Genomic DNA, 19,593 nt, shown 5'->3' with positions numbered 1-19,593 from the left:
AGGTGGGCTTCTCTTTAAGAGAGGCCTGCTAGACAAATACTAAAAAGCAAATATTCCAATGGTCCACAAGAGGGCGAAGTTAGGGTATATGCTGTTGCACAAGTCGTGCCACCAGAGTGGGAGTACGTCGACCAAAAATAGCTAGAGTTTATTCAAATATGTTTGATACAAAGTAAATATAGTAATCCAAAACATAAATGCTGGAAGTGAGTAAGAATATCTCGGGCTATTTTAGCTATAGTGAAACATTTATTTTGAACGAAAAGCCTTCTGGGTAGACGGAAGGCACGCCCATTACACAATGTGTAGTAGAGATCTAATAGGCAATAGTGACCAATGCTCTTTGTAAAAATGTTAATATTATATGGATATTCTGAGCACATATTTGTAGGTACGCAAAACACGCAGCGCTGTGTGCATAGAAAGTGATGCATTTCTGCAACATATCTTGTTGTGCACGTTTTCTTTCAATGCACGCGCGTAACATGCACTTGGCAAAATTCCACCAACTTCAGATTCTGAATCCGAGTGCAATCCTCGCACTTTCCCCTGTCCATCCTTTGCTCGATACACTTTAAATAAGGAAGTGATTCAGCGGGCGTGCTTCAGTAAACCAATGATATGCTGCGAGAGGTGGAGTTGAATGCACGATGGTGATATAAGCACTGTCTGAACATTGAAAGGTCGCTGTTCTCTCCACAGGGTTACGCTGCCCATTCATACAGTTTATCCGTAGAGCCTTTGAAATCAGATATCTGCAAAGATGACCGGCAGGAAATTTTTCGTTGGTGGAAACTGGAAAATGAATGGAGACAAGAAGAGTCTCGGCGAGCTCATTAATACCCTGAACAGTGCCAAGCTGCATGCGGATACTGGTGCGTATGTCTGCCTGCCTCAGCTGGAGGACAATGTTGTCTAATGTGCGTTTAGGCTACAGTTAGCTGGTCAAGTTTTTCTGTAAACTCTTATCTATTTGGTCATTATAAATTAGGTAGCCTATAACAGGTGTAGGCCTGCTTATACTTTCCCCTTCACGCGTTGCCATTGTGTGAAAGAGCACAGAACAAAATGTGCCCTCTCAACTACCTGTACCACGGTTGTTCGCTCGTGTTATATACATTTTTAAAAATAACTGAGCGATTATCTATTGGAAGATTTTACAGATTTCTGACAGGTTTTGAGTCAGCTGTAGCTTGTGACCAAAATGGTGGACAATTCACGTTACAATTTGACAGCGATGCTGCTATATTGTCATTTTTACATGTATGTAATATAGTCTTTTTGCAGTCTTTTAATGACGGCTAAGATGATGTTTACATCTCTTGTGTGCTTATTGTAAAAATGCAGCATGGACTTTTGAAGCAAGAGAATGAATGAAGTGAAGGATTCCCTTATAGCCTACTGACGTTATGCTCGTGCACAGCTGCACGTAGCACCGTACACGTTTGTAATTTCCGTGATCATGAGATGGCAACAGTGGCAGCCAAGTTCTTTGTGCCTTGCTCAGAAACACTGGATTTCGCTTCCGTCGATAAGTCTGCTGTAACTGCTGCACTTCTACAGAATCTTACCGTAGCCTATTTCATGCCATATATCAGGTTTGAGTACTGTGCTCTGTTGTCAAAGTACAACCTCAAATTGTGTGAATGCGGGCTTCATCACCGGCAAGCCATTACAGGGCATTTAGAAACGAGGCGTGCGCTCAGGAACTGCAACATGAGCCCACTGCGCGCTCTCTCGCTCTCTCTAGACATAAAGTCAAAGTGCAAACATCTGACTGCCATTCATATGTAGGGTAGCAGGATAGTCTTCCAATTGTCGACCCTTGCCCTTTTGTTGCACTCTGACCCTTATGCTATAGTGGGGATGACCTTTCTATGTTGAACTCAGACCTTTACAAGGAAGGACATGCAAGCAGTGACTGCCCTTTGCAACTAGTGGTTACACTTGGTGTTTGACCTTCCCACTTGACTCAAGATAGGCTTACATTTAATTCCACTGATACTGTACAGGGGCACTGGGTTTGTTGCTATCATGATGTCATAATTCAGAAATCTCAGATTACACTGCACTCTGCCATGGTAATGTTGAATGCAGCTGAACATTGGCCGCATTTCTAAGTAATAAAGGTTAAATACTGCATTTGGTGGCCTAGGTTATTCTTTCCATTAGCTTGTTCCATTGTTTAATATATTCTACATCCTTCTTCTGTAGAAGTGGTATGCGGCTCCCCAGCCATCTACCTTGACTTTGTCAGGTCAAAGATGGATGCCAAGATTGGTGTGGCCGCCCAAAACTGCTACAAAGTTGCCAAGGGTGCCTTCACTGGAGAAATCAGGTATTGTGATTAGTGATGGTGTGGCCATCAGCGAAGTTGAAGTCAGAGAATGTGTGATCCTACTTTAAACAAACAAAAAAAGAGAATATTATGACAAGCCTTACATAGCATCTTGCCAATACCATGTTTTACAATACTTGAATGAAATGATGCCACAAGCATGTTTTCTTTTTGAGTCTGCATCATTGGCATTTTTGTTCTCTCAGCCCTGCAATGATCAAGGACTGTGGAGTACACTGGGTTATTCTTGGACACTCTGAGAGACGCCATGTCTTTGGTGAGAGTGACGAGGTATGTCATTTGTGAAGACCACCCTGTGTTTTTAATCTCCATTTTAAATAATATACTATGTGGATAGTAATACATTTGTGGTCGTGTGGCACACTGCAAATGCTGAATGAAGTGCCTCATCACAGATTAAGAGGACTAGACTGTGGAATATTTAAGACCAACACAGACATTACAAACTGTGTCAACTCTGCATGCCCCAACCCCCATCCCTGCCAAGCCTCTCTGATTTGATGTTTGTGTGTATCTGACAGCTGATTGGCCAGAAGACTGCTCATGCCCTGGAGAATGGTCTGAAAGTGATCGCCTGCATTGGTGAGAAGTTGGATGAGAGGGAAGCTGGCATCACAGAGAAGGTCGTCTTCGCACAGACTAAGGTTATTGCAGGTATGCTGAGAATATATCCAATTTTATTCAAATTAATGAAACTAGTGGAACAAGAATACTTATAAGTTTGATGCACTATTATTGTGTATCTATAGACAAAGTATAGTCTAGCCATATTTGTATATCTTCTATTTTGTACTATTATTGGTATGTTGGCATTGCATTAGAAATATTTTATATTGGTAGAGCTAATCTGTGACAAGTCTTACTTTTACTTTTTAAGAGACAGTGTGCAACATGGGATGGACCAGTAAACACACCTGTTGTTCAACAAGCTGCCTAGGCTATGCACTATGCAATTCTCTAGTCCATAGTACAGTAAGCCTATAGATTGTGCTGCTGTTGGTGTGAAGCCAGTTTTTGACCAAAACTCCCTTTGGCTCCTTCCCAATTAGGATGTGGGAGCCCCTCTGCCAGATGGTGTACATTACCCCAATAATCTGAAATTCTATTAGGCTGTTAAAATGAAAATAAAATAATAATTTAAAACATCTAATAATAACACACTAGTGCAGGTCATGGACAGGGGAGAAGCATTTGTTTTGATCCTGACATATGTTCATAACTATACTCAAACCTTTTGCAGATAACGTCAAGGACTGGAGCAAGGTTGTGCTTGCCTATGAGCCTGTGTGGGCCATTGGTACTGGCAAAACCGCTTCACCACAACAGGTAAGATCAACGTCAGACCAATGGGGAAACCAAACGGGAAAACCTTTTTGGATCTTACTGTTTTGTTATGACTGGTGAAAAGTATGTCTGTGACCAAGGACAAGTCAAACCAATTGCCAATTGCCATTTATTTTGTGAGCTAGTGTCTTTTATGCATTGAGAGCAAAAATTGTTAAGCTGGAGCAAGAAGCTTCATCAGAAGCCACTTCCAGGTGTCCGGGTCAAAATCCCCCTTTTTGCAGACCAATGTTCCATTGAAGTCTATGGCCTCTGCTCTGCATAAAGGGGGATTTTGACCCCCTTGTGCGATTCAGGTTCCCGGAAGTGGCTTCTGACAAAGTATCTTGCTCCGCCTTAACAATCTTTGTCTAGAGTGTCTTGAGGTCAGTTGTTAAGAACACCATGTGCTGAGATAAGTATTCCTTCTGACCAGGCCCAGGAGGTTCACGACAAACTCAGGCAGTGGATGAAGACCAACGTCTCTGAGGCTGTTGCCAACTCTGTCAGGATAATCTATGGAGGTCAGTAACACCCTATGGAGATATGACACAGTACATCACCATAGTATTTGTGATTTGTTTTTTGTCTTTTCTTATTTACATTTATTCAGTTCAGTTGTTTTATATGCCTTTATACTCCTGAATCTACCTACATCATTTGAAGTATTACCTGTGAGCAAGCATAAAGTATGACAAGCAATATCTAGATGTCATGTAATTTCATCAAAGACAGAAAAGATTTACATATACCTAATCCCGCAGCAACTCTCCTTTCTTTCTTGTCCAGGCTCTGTCACCGGGGGAACATGTAAGGAGCTGGCCTCTCAGAAGGACGTGGATGGCTTCCTGGTTGGTGGAGCCGCTCTGAAGCCCGAGTTTGTTGACATCATCAATGCAAAGGCATAAAAAGGAGATTCATAAGTGATATACAATGGTGGCCAACTCCATCTTCTTACCCATGCACTTAGACCCATCACCTTCAGTGTTTTTCTATCATTTTCTCCCAAGTGTCTTTGTGATGTTTCAGCCTTTTGATGCCTTTCCTTTTGTTTTTTATGTAATTTAAATGGACAGACGATTTGACTCATACACTGTATTGCACTGCACTTCTAGTGTGGAATTCAACTTTGACATAAATGTTTGTACCAACCCCAACTCAAGTGTTCAAAACAGTAAAAACACCACGGGGCATAACACCCCTGCCTTCTACTTGAAAGTTTACCAGCGTATTGTTAAAGCAGTGTCAATTAGGAGGACAATCCTGTCTTCTCATTGTAGGTTGCTTTTTTTTTTGTAATTTCTCGTTTTGACTGATCCTTTACTTCATTGATGTAGGACACTCTGCGTAGAGATGTCCATTACATGTCAATCATATTGTATTGTGGCCAATGGTAGTAAAGAAGAACCATCGTAAGAATACTGTAATGAACAATAAAAACTAGGCGAGAATATCCTGACTTCTGATTTTGATCTTCAATTGAGACCCAGGTTATGACGACATGCTGCACAGGAATGTCAGATATCTTTGTACGAGTTATAGTGAATTAGACAGGGGTGCATTTCCCAAAGCCATATAGCTGTGTTGGTAACCAACCAAGTTGCTAAAAGGTTAGCAATTATGGTTTTGGGAAACGCATCTCATAGGTTCTCCCATGGTCTACTGTCGCCCTCTAGTGGTTAGTACGGTCCCATACATTTCACCTCTTTCTTGTTGGTGCAAAGAGGTAAATGGGACTTTACCAACATCCTTTCATTAGTCCTTACAGATCAACCACCAAGCCTTCTAATTTTATCCTTCCCACACATTCCTTAATCCAGTGACTGGATTTCTCAGTCAGAACAGAGATATTAAAACTTTTTTTTAAGCAACTACTATAACACTGAATATTTTCTAAACTTCCTTTATTTCTTGTTTGAAGAATGAAAGTACATATGTACAGTATATTAATATTTACAGAAAAAAAACAACAGTATGAAAAAAATCAGGAGGAGGATCAAGGAGTTGTTTCCCACGGACGGGAAATAACATCCTCAGAAGTTCCAGGGAGTCAGCTGCAAGAGAAACAGGGCAACAAAGCAGCACAAATGCCATACTTACTACTGAGAGAATGTGCTAGTAGTACCAACATACAGTTCAGCAAAGACTACTCAACACATACTCCACAGAGTGGAAAGAGAAGGGGGAGGGCAGAGGAGGACAGGAACGATGATTGCACACAGGCCCAAAACAGCATCAAGACAGAAAGAATGAGGAAGTAACAAAAAGCAGGAGAAAGAAGATAGGAGGGTGGAGAACATTCACATGACTAGGCATGCTGGTTAAAATGCTTGGACAAAACCACTAACAGAACACGACTAAACAGAGAAAGTGGGGTGGGGGGGAGGGCGTCGTAAAAGAACGGAGGTTAGTGACACAAGGGGTTGGAAGCAGCTTCACTTTGATCTTTAGGGAGAATGAGTGCAGTTAGTTAATGGCAGATGGATTAACTTCACTGTGGTGGTAGATATAATGGCATGAGAGGGAAAAACAAGGGCACCAAATGTAAGCCTTTCGTTTAGGGGGAAAATAACACAGGTAAAAGAGAGGGCAGGGATAGTGGTTACGTTCCAGAGGAGTTGGGAGCATGTCAGCTAAGGGGAGTGGAGGCGGACTGAGGGAGTTAATGTCACAGATCACAATTACAGACAGCAACAAACAAGGAAATAAAACGCTATATCATAACATTCTGCCGAAAGAAAATAAAGAGCCTGAACAACTGGATGTAGTTGATAACGATCATCAAGACTAAAGGAAGCAGGTACTAACTTTTAACATCTGTAGAGTACTGTATGTCCAGATCGATTATGCACCACCAAAATAGTGAGAGTTTTACGCAGAGGAAAAACAAACAAATAAACAAAACAAAAAAACAACAAAACAAAAATGAACTCCTTCAAATATAGTGAATTTAACCTCTAATTTGCCATCTCAATTGAGCTACTTACTATATTAGCAAATGGAATAACAATGGCAAACCACAACCAGATGGGGTGAGGGAAAAACAATGGATGCAGAGACTTCTGAACAAACAGTAAACACTTCGTCTGATTGAAATAAAAACAAACATTGGGGAGAAAATATATAACTAACAGCATTTTCTTAGTTGAATTCAATGTCTTGAATCTACAGGTACACAACAGTAGCTTGTTGTTAACTGGCAGTCATGGTTACGGACTGGATAAGAGAATGTAGTGTTTTAGTTGGAAACAAGATCAAACAGGACATAGACGGCTCACTGCTTACATTCACCAAAACACAATCTTCATGTGCAGAGGCATTTAAGATCACATGAGACTTAGAGACTTAAGCTGTTGGTGCAAGTCTTCCAGTGCCCACAACTTTCTCCAGTTTTCCTTTGATGCGTTCTCCCCTTTTTATTTCAGAAGCCTCCTTTTGCTCCGAAAATGCAAAACTGCAGAGACAGAGAACAATCTTGTAATAAGTAAAAGATCAGTGAAAATGGGTGGGAGAGAGAGCAGACAGAGTAGGGTAGAAGCCATACATCTAGAACACAGAGTACTACGTTCTTAGCTGTGCATTTACTCTTTAAATGTAAAATGAAAAAAATAAAAGCTATAACATCAGAACTACTCCTGCAAATTTTTACATTAATGATGGATAGGACTTACTAACAGAACAGCAGAAAAAAAAAAAAAAAAAAAAAATCAGTGCTACCACCAATTTCCATTACTAACAAAACTGACTCCAGTGGGTAGGGGCAGAAATCGTTCATAAGCCTCTTACATACATGGTATACCCTTGCCAGGTATGCACATTCACTTAACGAGGAGTGATATTTTATGTAGATCAGTGCCATTTGCAGTCTACATAGATGAATGGATCCAGATGGAAAAACCCACCAAACACATCTTATTATCAAATGCATCAAGACAAGGAAGCAACAGCAGGTGCTTGTTTGGTAGCATTAAACCAAATCTTTCTCTTGCCAGTAAGGGGAACCATGTACTTAAAAATATTATGCTTCTAAAATTTGAGTGAATAATGAAGCAACAAAAAACAACAATTTGTTGTAAATAAGCAAATATGGCAACAGAAAAAAAAGAGAAAAACTTAGAGAAGGGAAAAGGGGAAGATTAGGTATAGATGAATAACCAGTGTGACATGGACTGAAATGTCCCAGTGGCATAGAGGCAGAGTGTGGAGTGAAGGGATTGAAAACATGCTACTAAACAAAGCTAGCTTTTCAAAAGGACAAGAAAAAGATTTGGTTTATTGAGAAAAATAATCATCACTTTATTACAATCCCTGTAAAGAAAAGTTAGTCTATCGGTGGCATTATTCACTAGGAGTGCTGCTGGTTGATCTCTGGTCAACAGTATCCATGTAGGACAGGGTCAAAGTCTTTTATCGTTTTATCACTGAGACTGGTCACATGACATGAGACATCTAAAGGCTGCATGGAGCCCTAGCAAGTACAATCTGTGATTGGCGCTTCAGACCGCCAACAGCTCCAGTTGTTTCTACTCATCATTACTAAAAATGTAATATGAGGTCTGAGATGACCCGTCTACACCAGCACAACAGGAGCTGCTTTAGGGCTGACCCATCAAAGCACAGATTGTCACATCATTCTGCTCCATTCATACACTTACCCTCTAAAAATAAAGGACAAATTAAAATACAAAAAGAAAAACAAAATATTCTGTACACTATTTACACTTCTAGAACCTGTGGAGGGAGCTTTACGACAGTCTGACTCAACGTGGCCAACTACATTGTTGGTCCTGAAAGATGGCACTGAGTGAAAAGTGAACTATTAATGGGGACAGACTCAAGTTCTGCCAGAATTCTGTGGCAATTTACCAACAGACTCTTTACAGCAGATTAACATTTCCAAATTCTTTAAATACTGTTCAAAGGGTCTAAAGTATTCACCAAAATAATCTCAAATTACCAAATGGACAAACCACTACAACCTTACTTCATGAGGAATTGACAAGATCAAAATGTAAAATGGTGGATAACAATACTGGTCCTTACACAATCTTCTGTGAGCCTCAACAGACTAAAAACCTCACCAATTAAGTTTTGGGATTGGACACTAAATTCATGAATTTTACTAAATGACCAAATTAATTGTCTAATTTTGAAAACATTGTTCCAAATTTAATTACAGTTTAATTCAGATATATTTGCTATGGTTAATACTGCATTTTGTTTGTGGGCAACATTTCAATTCTGAAAAAGTTGAACATTTGATTAGGAATTCTGAGTATGTTCAGATAAGCATAAAAACAGCACAAGCACATCAGAATACTTGCTGCGTTGTCATCTGCTCCTCTTCTCTCAGCCAGTAAAGTCCCTTTCTCTCTTACCAGACATACATACATACATACGTGCCTCGTATCTGGAAAATGGAGAGGTGTTGTGGGAGTGGCATACACATACAAACCCAAAACCCTCCAAGCTTGCGCCTGGAGCTGGACGTCACGAATGCAGCAGGTAGTGGCCTGGTGGTGGACAACAGCTGGTGCCACACTGGGGTGTGCCACGCCAGGTGCCATCTGGGGCATGGCGAGGAGGCCGGCGGCCTCTGGAGAGCTGCAAAGGGTGGCAATCGGCATCCGTCTTCTACACGGGTGGAAAACCTGGGCTGCCATCTTAACGCGAGGGGTGGAGATAAGCCTGATCACACTTGCTAGGACTGTGGCCTGCGATGACTTGCAGCAGGGCGAGGGTGGGCGCTCCTAATTGACTGTGGCGTCAGCTGGGGGTCTAGATGTAAGTAGGTGGCTGGCTGCATGTGTGTGAGCATGTGTATGTGGGAAACACATCTCCGTTAACACTTCATCCACAGCTACAATCAAGAGTCAATGCTTAGCACCAGCTGTGGGACTTGGCTAACCTAGCTCACTTTAAATAGAGGAGTGAGAGGTGGACAAGCAAGTGATGGATACCCAATTTTCTCAAGCTGTGACACCTGGTTAGAAAGGGGCCTTATTCCATGTGGAACGACTGGGTGGGGTAGAGGCTCTTGCACCAGGTATGGTATGGCCCACTAGCACTCAAGGCTAGCTCCAAGCCTCTTAGCTTTCTCAGTCAACAAACAGCTTCACAGAGCACAAGGCAGAGGACATGGGGGAGGGGGGGCACAGTGGAGGGAGGGGTGAGAAGAGACGACACCACCCCACACCCCACCATAAGATGGCGCTGGGTACACTGTAGACATCTCTGAGAGGGGGTGTGGGGGGCAGGTTAGGGCATACAAACCACCATCTTCTTCTTCACACTGGCTACGGAATTGCTGCGGCCGGCATCCCTGCGAAACACTGTGGGACAAGAGTCTCTGTGGGCTGGGCTGCGCACGTTGGATCACATCGCCAACAGGAAACAGGATATGACCTTTCACCAGAAACTCTTCTCTTGGGCTTGCTTGCTTGCTTTCTTTAGGCTGTGTAGGGCTTTTGTCTTCTCTTGAGCTTTGAGGCTGCTGGCTTGAAGGGGAAGAAAAAGACATGAGAACAGAACACTGTTAGCGTAGCAATAGTGTTGCTAGGGAGGGCTGCCACCTGGGAGACCCTGAGACTGTCCTGCCTCTGGCTGCCTGTGTGCTAGGCTAACCTCACGTGCAGGTTGGGGAGAACTTGAGTGTGCTTGAACGCATGGGCCTATGCTATGCAATTCAGTCGGAGTCTGAATGGGTCGCTATGGGTGTGTCAAATCACTGCTGTGACTGCAATAATGAAGGTGTCTGATGAGCATGTATCTGAGGTGTTGGCTGGTGAGAGCTAGTCTATCAGCGACAGTGAGAAGTCTGCCTAACCATTTCTCAGAGTGTATGTGTGTGAGAGAGACTACATCCCTTACTGGCTTAGGCAGTGCTGAACTAGGTCCCTTATCTAGGCTTTGCCATCTTTCCTTGGGAAAGCGCTCACATTCCCTCCCTCCTACCCAGGATCCCACTCCCCAAGATCCCCTCAGATCAGGAAGCAGCCAGACAGGCTGAACTGGCTTTGCAGTCTATCTTAGTGGGGTCAGAAGGCAGGTAGGACACCCCGAGACTTGTCAGAAAGGCCTGGCATGTGTCTAAAGAATCAAAGGCCAGGCTAGACTGCACATACTCCACCGGTGCTGACGGTCTGAATCTGTAAAGGAGGCAGAGGGGAAAGAGAGAGAAGACGAGATTAGACAAGACAAGTTTAGTCTCAAAGGGTGAAGAGCCAAAACACACCACAAATATAGTCATATTAATCTAGTTGGGCAGGTTTCTGTAATACGCCCTAAATCTGTTTTCCACACCACACATTTAGGAGAGAATCGGATTCTCCTGGCTTCACTCACGTTTTGAGTATGGCCTGGAGTGCCAGCTTCCTCTCTCTCTCTAAAAACTTGTCGATGAGGTAAGGGCCCATGCGCGGGGCTTTCCGGTAGAGCAGGAAGAAGCGGTGGTAGTTTCCGAGGGCCCAGGCAGCACGAAGCGCCAGAGCATGAGACACATACATGTCTTCTCGTAGAGCAGGGGTCAGGTACGTCAGCTCAGTCGTCATGTCTGAGGGTCAAACACACAAGTCACATCACAAATCCAGGCTGAATATTTATGAGTCAATGTTTTTGTTTTCTATTCTGGCCAAGCGGGGCAGTACTGTGTGAGGTTTATCTACAATGGGGAAACCAAAACACTCCACCAATAATCTGATTGCTGGGAAATGCACAGCTGTTCCATCAACCTGTCAAGCAACTGTAAGCACAACCCCCACAAAAGTAAAAGGCAAAATTACCTCCAGAGTTTTTGGTAAAGATGTAGTAGATGAGGCGGTAAGCTGTGAACTCTCCCACATTCTCTGAGGGGTAGTCCTTGTAGAGGGCCTTCAGCTGCGTCTGGCACTGGTTGAACTCCTCGTGGTCGCCCTGATGACGAGAAACAGACACACATTAGTGTCTCCCCCTCAAAATGACTCATGGGCCCCTGTGTTCCATCTGCCTGTTTAAATCTTAGATGCTCTCTAGCCTGACAGAGTTGGTGTCTGGTCAGTCCTACCTTCTCAAGGGCGATGCGAGCGTGGGTTTCGTAGACCTCTACAGTGAAGTCCGTCCTCACACCCTGGACCTACAGGAAGACAGGAAAATGAGTCAGACATGAGGAGGTGCATTATGGGACTTGGGATTGTAATAGACGGATGCTGGCTTTGTGTAACAAGGGACTCACTGTGAGGTCCTGCCGGATAGACTTCATCTGTTCGCAGGCGTATTGATAATCCTGTTTATTCTTCCAGTGGGCTTTCACTGCAGTCAGAGACTTCCTCAGAACCTTCAAAGGAAAACAAAATTATCTTTACAAAGAAAGGATGACATACTTGATCTTAAAAAAAAATTATCTTATAAAATATCTTGTATCTCATTCAAAACACATACGGTTTCACAGACATCATAGTTGTCTATGGCTAATCAATGATATACAACTTAATAAACTAGACTGAGGTTGGCTATGAAGTGTTCGAAGACTTACCGACACCGGTCTGACGGTGGAGGGGTCTGGGGCACAGGTGAGGCGCAGGTAGTTTTTGGTGATGTCCTGGCAGGTTCCCACGATAGGGCAGTCCTCCCAGCTGAGGCCCTCCTGGGTGGCGTTGGGCAGGTCAATTGAGTTGATGTTCAGCACCAGCGGCTCTGTGCGCAGCTTGGTGTGGAAGCGCGCTGCACGGCTCTGCTTCTTGGCCTCCCGCATGGGGTCGTGGAAATCCAGACCAGCAGAGCCGCCTTTCCGCTTCTTACCCATTCCCATGCCGGAGTCCTCAGCGTTCCTGGGAAGGGAGACTCAGTGCTATTACCTTTTTATACCACACAAAGTATGTGATTTCATTATAGCTGTAACACAAACATCCAAAATGGCTGCAGTATATAGCTTCAGCTGTTCTTACCTCCTTCCTCTGTTGGCTCTCCCTCCTCTTCCTCTTCCGCCACCGCGGCCCCGATCCCGATCATTACCGCGACCTCGTCCGCCTTTCTGGTTCCGGCGGGAGATCTGTGGCCGGTCGCTGGAGAAGCTGCTGTCGGACTGGGAGTCGGAGTCACTGAGGGGAGAGGAAGCATGCCAGATTCACTGAGAGTGTCGGTGGCCCCCTCACAACACATGAAACTTCTCATTACTAGCTTATCTGACACTGACTGAAAATGTACTCATGAGAGTGCAAATGACCTGTACTTAAACAATCACAGACATGAAGAGGCCTTTCTTTAAGCTTTGCAACTGGCTGTGCTAGGGATTCTCTGTTCCTCAGTCTCACCTGCGTCGGCGACGGTCCCGGTCGCGATGGCGGCTGTGTGAGGGGGAGGGCGATCGGGAGGAGGAGCGTGAGGAGCTGGACGAGGGGCTTCGCTGGGTGAACACGTTCCTGTAGTGTCCCAGGCGGCCACCGCCACCACGGCCTCGCGTGGCTCCACCTCTGCCCAAGGACATGTCCTGGTTTCGCTGAGGGGCCACCGCCTCCCAGCGGGACTGCTTGGCCTTCAACCTGCCAGACACACACAGACAATCCAATACTTAGGCTTTGAAGAGAAAAGACAACATCGTAATCATATACACAGATTCAAAACCCAAAAGTAAAACACCACAAGAACCAAAATAACGTGAATAAGTGGCAGAGCAGTGAATGAGTGGAGCCAGAGGGCGGGGCGGGACTCACTCGGGCAACGGCTCTCTGGTCCAGTCGATGGTGTAGGCCGAGCCGTCCTGCAGGCGGCCCTGCAGCACTTCCTTCAGCACTTTCTCGGTGCGGTCCTTGTCGTCCTCGGACTCGCAGGCAGTGAAGCAGCGCTGCACGTACTCCTTCATGGCCTGGGGCCAGTCCTGAGGCCTGCAGAGGGCGAGGAGAGAAGAGCTGTTACAGAACCTGCTCTAACTGCTATGTGACTGAACAGACCCCTTGAACTGAAGATTGACCAGATAACATACAACTGGTCACTTAACATCAAAGCAAGGGGATCTGCTTAAAGGGACACTTCACCGATTAGCATTAAGCTTTGTATTTTTAAAAATACAGTCATGTTTTTGAATGGTCGTGCATCATTCCCTCAGTTTGCCTTGAGTTGGGAGAAATACGGATTTCAATGAAACCCATGAAAAGGACTTCCTGCTTTCAATGATGTAAAAATGATGATTTTTGCAAATTGCTAAAAACATGCGATTATTTTTAATCTCTTTATCATCTTCTTCAACTTCAGTCACATTACTGGGTCTCACTCGAAAACATACATTAATCTAAATGTGTCAGAGTGACAAAGCAATGGTTGATTTGGTTAAAAAGTCACAGGTGAGGTTATTGATTATTATTGTAATGATGCTATTCATAAATAGTTAGGTGTAAAGTAACTCAGATTTTTACAAACATGTTTGTAAAAAGGATATCGACTTATAATCAGTCAAAATCACAAAGAATATCGCAATATGAAATTTGTCCATATTGACCACCGCTCCTGTCACTGTACTCTAATATCTCTTTTCGACCAGGGCTGTGCCGGTGCTGGTGCCGGTGCTGACGTTGAGCTGGTTCTGGTAAAGCACCGGCACGCATTTCCATAGGGTTCAGCACGGAGCAGAATGTTACTAGAGTGGAGTGTTACTATGCCGACGCACGTCTGAATCAGCTGTGAAAACAAAAAAAAAACATGGCTGCCGATATCGGTAAATGACTGCTGAATCGGTTGAAATGCCATTTGTGTGACGTTGTTTAGCTTGGATTTGTTTAAAGTAGATTGAAAATAAACGATTTACTATCTGGTTATACCATTGTTGTACCCACTAATAACGTCTGGTCTGAGATATTAGCTGTCAGTGAAACTATTTTATACCGTTAGCCTGCTAGCTTACGTAGGCTAATTTAGTTTAACGTCGGCTTTTGCTAACGTCATACCATAGTGATGACCAAAGATTCTAGAGTGCTACGCTCATTTTTAAATGACAGTTCAGTATATTTACTGTTGCCATGGTGCCACGACCCTTATTACGTAACGGCCCCAACTCTGGGACCAGCAATTTCACGGTGCCGTGCCGGTGCTGGCTTTTTGGCACCAGCACCTGTCATTGTTCGGTCGAAACACGCAGAACCAGTTCGAGATTGGGCACCGGCACGGCACCAGCACCGGCACCGCTGCGGTCGAAACGAGGTATAATAGGCCTGATAAACTGTCTCTGCCTGTCTTGACCCCTTCAAGTGGAAAGAAATCCAAAACACCAATCCCTATCTCACTACAGCCAAGACAAGCTTCCATGTTCACCCACCCTTTCTGGACACCTCCGGCTGTTGTGGCCGTGACCGCAGTAGAGACTGATGCCACCGTGGTTGCAGTGGCGGCAGCCACTGCCGAGGCCTGCTCGCCTATTGGAAAGTTCTGATTGGTCATTACATATGGGCGTTTTGGAATGTTGAACTTCATTCCGACCGCTCCAGGAGCCTCTGCAGACGACAAAGAGGGAATGTTACAGCCACAGCACACGAGAGACTGAAACCCAGCAATCAAGTCATGTATGTGCATTCTTTTCACACCAACTAAGGTCAAACTAGCAATCAGAGTAAGACTAGGCTATGTTTACCATAAAACCACACAGGAAAAACCTCACCGAATACTTGGCATTTTAGAATTCCTTATATTCAAGATATTATCTTTACCATGACGGTAGCACTCACGTTTCATTCGCTGCCACATTGGCTGTCCTCCTTTGTTGGCATTGTTAACATTGTTGGGCTTCTTGGCTCCTTCGCCCCGTCCTGCGCCACCATATGGCCCTGACTGGGGACCCTGCTGCTGTGTGTTGGCTTGGGAGGCCTGGTAGCCCTGACCCTGGTAGCCCTGGCCATAGCGAGGCTGGTTGTGGTTGTAGTTCCCTTGGTAGGGCGGCATGGCTCCATTGGGACTGTAAGGGGTCTGGGAGGGGGGTGGAGGGTACTGGGAGTTGGGAGGAGGGGGAACGGGAGGGGGTGGAGGGGGAGGGGGCTGCTCCGAAGCGGTGGGGCTTTGAGGAGGTGGCTGAGGGGCAGAGGTGGGAGGAGGCTGGGAGGGGTAACTTGAGGACTGGTCTTCCATCATAGACATAGCAGGAGGCTTGACCAGTAGATGGGAGAGAAGAGGAGGAAATGTTAAAAACATATACAAAAACTAATACAGCGAGCATGTGAACTTTCAAATCATCCACTATAACAACCAAAAAAAAGGTAATGATGCCAAAGACTGTTACCTGTCCTGTTGGGGTGCTGGGTGGCTGGTACGCCCCAGGAACGCCATATTGACCCTGAGGGTAACCGGCTGCAGCATACTGAGGAAAGAAAGCACAACCATTTCACACAAAGTCAGTCTAACACTCTTTATATACAGCTCTTTGAATGTACAGAGTACTGACTTGACAAGCTCATTTTAGAACACAACTGGGTTGGTTAGCTGATTGTCAACTACGCTACTCACAGTTAACATTAGCCTAGTAATTAATTAACGGAGACATGAAATGTTTGTGCCGGCAAGCCCCTTGGAAATCAGCAATAATAATAGCAGTTGGAGAAGTAAACTAAATTACCAGTGGGAGTTGCTTCACTTGATATGTGTAGCCTAAACAGCCGTTTTACTAGTCAGCTGGAAGAGTTAACAAAGTTACCAGTGTGACTTGCAGCACAGGGAGTTCAGAGAAACTACCAGGGACATGCAAATAATCCAGCAAAAGGCAAAGAAGAGATTTATTTTCAATCAAAGCAGCTCTACTGCTCAAACCTTTCATGACACTGTGAGCTGGTCTTCTAGTTTATGTTTTTTAACTTCTTTGAGGCTGTACAGTCCATGGCCATTGCCTCTCTACACTTTGAAGTAGGTAAGTGTCGCAACTCGCACTGACAACTAAGCACTCCAGTGGACAATCGTGACCAGAGTGTAATCACAGTCTTTTCTGGTGATTTTTCACATAGATCTGTTTGTCCAGGTCACCGGACATAAAATATAAAAACGAACATGAACATGGCCCCAGTGTGTGACACTGTAGCTGCCTGGCTCCTCTAGCTGTTGGCTGCAGAAAATCAAGCTAGTTAAAAACTATTCCTTTTGTTTTTTGGACAGTACTTGGTGGCCTCAAGAAACAGAAATCTCTGTGAATAATTGCAGGACTTTTCCTTCAATAATCTGATTTTATCACACTTTTCACACACACTTACCGGACTTACCGGAGGAACGGGATGGTAGTAGTAGTTGTATGGATATGAACCATACCCATACTGCTGGTTCTGTTGTTGCTGTTGTTGTTGTTGTTGTTGTTGTTGGTACCACTGGAAATACTGTTGTTGCTGCTGCTGCTGCTGTTGTTGTTGTTGTTGTGGTCGAAGTCCAGCCGAATCAGCTCCCATCATATACTGCCCGGTCTAAAACACCCACAAAACATATCACAAAAGTCAGCCCTGTAATTAACATTCACGAATTTAATACAGGAACTATACGAGACAATTAAACAAACCAATATGAATCACACAGAATATTACAAAAGCAGCAATTTTCTCACCTGTGTGTTGGTGGGGTTAGCCTGGGAGGTTTTAGTTGTGTTCTGACTCTTGCTGATGGAGGCAAGGGCCTGTCTGGCCTTCTCCCACTCTGGATTCTCATGTACAGGGGGATCTGTGCCTGGGGCACCCGCAAATGGCCTTAACAGATGCAGGAAGCAAGGTTTATACAAATCTAGCCATCCAAGGAATCCCAGGCCTCTTACTAACTGATAAAGCAAGATCAAGCAAATGCTTCTCAAACATTAGACAAGGGTGGAGAATAACTTTGCTAGTGAAGCGAGCTGGGTGTTAAACTATGCTAATTTCACAGAATTTTGTTTTTGTTTCCAGCCAGGGTGTATTGTCTTTAAAACATTTCAAGTGGGCCTAACTGAGATCTAGTACCAACTAAACTGGTGAGGTATTCATGGCATTTTGGTGACCTAACTAGCAACCATGGGATGTTTTGGAATATGCTGGAATGAACTCTTTACTGGAAATGTCTTTATCATCACGATACTGCCAAAGAATTTAACACAGGCCAGTGGCGTGGCCTATCAAGTCAGATCTGTGTCGGATATGCTTGTTACATTTATCAGTGACAGTGCTCATATAAAGTCACCAACTATAAGCTATTAAATCAGACGTAACCTATCATTACTGCATCTCACTCCCGTAACAGACCAGATCCAGATAACAGATCCAAACAGAGATTAAACGTAGTGGACCTAACGTCAATCAAAGGTAACGTTATAATATTGACATGGTTCTAAACAACTTCACATATCTTGCGGTGAATTGCTATCCGGTTCAGATGTTTTATTGCATTGTGTACAGTAAATGTGAATAAGAAAATAATAAATTATGAAGGTAAAGTACACTAGATAAGGTCAACATCGACGTAACACAATCCCAACTACTAATGCTAACCGACTAGCCACTCACAAAACAAGATATTTCTGAGGCACAAATTCTTTAGCAAGCTAACTTTAGCAAACAGCAATTGCTGTTCGGTCTTCTTGAACTTATCTCATTTTTTCATAACTAGACTAGGAAACCTGGTTGACTCAATTGGTCTATACACACTTCAACCAGAACAACATAGTCAAATGAATGTTACATAAGCGTTAAGTTAGCAGCCCCAACCATTTAGAGTTCAACACTGTCGATTAACATTTCAAACTCTTTGAACGCACGCTAACTGTTAGCTACGTTAACGTTAGCTAATAACATTATCGCTATGTTGCTAGCTAATTTAATGGCATTTTATCGATCAACTGCCATTTCACAATTACATGCTACATTGATTGGATGTTACAGTGGCTCGTTTTACACCAATACAACTAAATGCCATCAAGTATAAACAAAAACAGGAGTCATACCAGTTAGCTGGAGGTGCGGACTGCGTTGTATTCGCCGCCATTTCGCCACTAGCAAGTTAGCTAACTAACGTTAGCCTGCTAAACTTAGCAATTGCGATTTTTTTTTCAGCCTGACAACCTAGAAATATCACGAGAAAACAAACTACGCTAAACACAGTTTATCGTTGAATTCGTCGAGGTAATCGAAATGTACTGTTATATCGAATTCACATATATTATCTTCTCAGTATCAGTTTGATTAATGCCATCTCCTCGGTCGTTTTCTGGACGTAAACACAGAGAGCTAGCTTTCAGCTTCGAGAAAGGGCACTATGAACAAAATGGACGGTTGCTAAACGTGACGAAGAGTTTCTAGATCACTGTATCCAGGATGACTGTGGGCGTTCCTATCGGTGATTCCAGGTTCCAACCATGCTTACCATTTTTGCTGTAACTTAAATGTTTTTACACGAGACAGCAAAAAAAGACCTGTTGGTAAGATATTTAAAGTATCAAAAAGGCCTATCTGAAACTTGAGATGCTTCATCATTCGTTATAACCTATGTATAGGTGCTGGGAAGCCTATAGGCCCATGTTATAATTTCTTACAGGTTTAGTAATGAGTTAGAACCTAGGCTAATGCACGTATGATCTGTAGGCCTACACTACAGTAACATTTAGGCTACAGGCAACATGAGAGGGAGCCAAGAAATAGGACTAGGACTACATGAAATGTCAGGTTAATAAACAATGTAATGAATTTACGTAGATACATTAATGAGTTGCACATATAGCCATAAATAAATATGCTAGGCTATATAAATAAAAGTGTTTTGACCTGAACATTTAGCCTATAGCCAACAATTCAAAACACAAATGAGAGATGACAAGAGGGAGTTGTGCTAAGAAAGTACATAAAGTGAACATATATTCATGGGTTTCATCAGGTCCCTTTCCACAGGTGTATTAATCAAGCACCATGCAGTCTGCATTGATAATCAAGGTGCTTGATTCTATACACCTGTGGAAAGGGACC

At 43.7% G+C, this 19,593-nt stretch overlaps 2 protein-coding genes and 1 non-coding gene across 4 annotated transcripts; 1 reads left to right on the top strand and 2 right to left on the bottom strand.

Moving 5' to 3' along the window:
* Positions 1–2: 2 nt before the first annotated feature.
* On the bottom strand, positions 3–56 carry LOC134083494 (U7 small nuclear RNA). The gene has a single exon (XR_009939738.1). It is a non-coding gene; the product is annotated as a U7 small nuclear RNA (small nuclear RNA).
* Positions 57–677: 621 nt separating this feature from the next.
* Positions 678–5,135, top strand: tpi1b (triosephosphate isomerase 1b). Its single transcript, XM_062539464.1, has 7 exons — positions 678–875; positions 2,215–2,338; positions 2,545–2,629; positions 2,881–3,013; positions 3,600–3,685; positions 4,119–4,206; positions 4,472–5,135. The coding sequence occupies exons 1-7, from the start codon at positions 764–766 to the stop codon at positions 4,588–4,590; spliced, it is 747 nt and encodes a 248-aa protein (XP_062395448.1). The 5' UTR covers positions 678–763; the 3' UTR covers positions 4,591–5,135.
* Positions 5,136–5,569: 434 nt separating this feature from the next.
* On the bottom strand, positions 5,570–18,892 carry leng8 (leukocyte receptor cluster (LRC) member 8). 2 transcript variants are annotated; one of them, XM_062539462.1, is made up of 15 exons: positions 18,579–18,892; positions 17,217–17,355; positions 16,876–17,079; positions 15,918–15,995; positions 15,370–15,784; positions 14,964–15,138; positions 13,369–13,539; positions 12,970–13,197; positions 12,604–12,756; positions 12,192–12,486; positions 11,892–11,993; positions 11,724–11,792; positions 11,464–11,593; positions 11,027–11,234; positions 5,570–10,830 (listed from the first exon to the last, which is right to left on the bottom strand). In XM_062539462.1, exons 1-15 carry the CDS (start codon positions 18,617–18,619, stop codon positions 10,668–10,670), a joined length of 2,571 nt encoding a protein of 856 aa, XP_062395446.1. In that variant the 5' UTR covers positions 18,620–18,892; the 3' UTR covers positions 5,570–10,667. The 2 variants fall into 2 exon arrangements, with proteins under 2 accessions (XP_062395446.1, XP_062395447.1); XM_062539463.1 differs by having other exon boundaries at positions 16,885–17,079.
* Between the last annotated feature and the right edge of the window lie 701 nt (positions 18,893–19,593).

The sequence above is a fragment of the Sardina pilchardus genome, chromosome 6 (assembly GCF_963854185.1).
Source record: "Sardina pilchardus chromosome 6, fSarPil1.1, whole genome shotgun sequence".
Classification (NCBI taxonomy): domain Eukaryota; kingdom Metazoa; phylum Chordata; class Actinopteri; order Clupeiformes; family Clupeidae; genus Sardina; species Sardina pilchardus.
The sequence above is the reverse complement of the archived record's forward strand: the minus strand, read 5'-3'. Positions and strand labels throughout refer to the sequence as shown.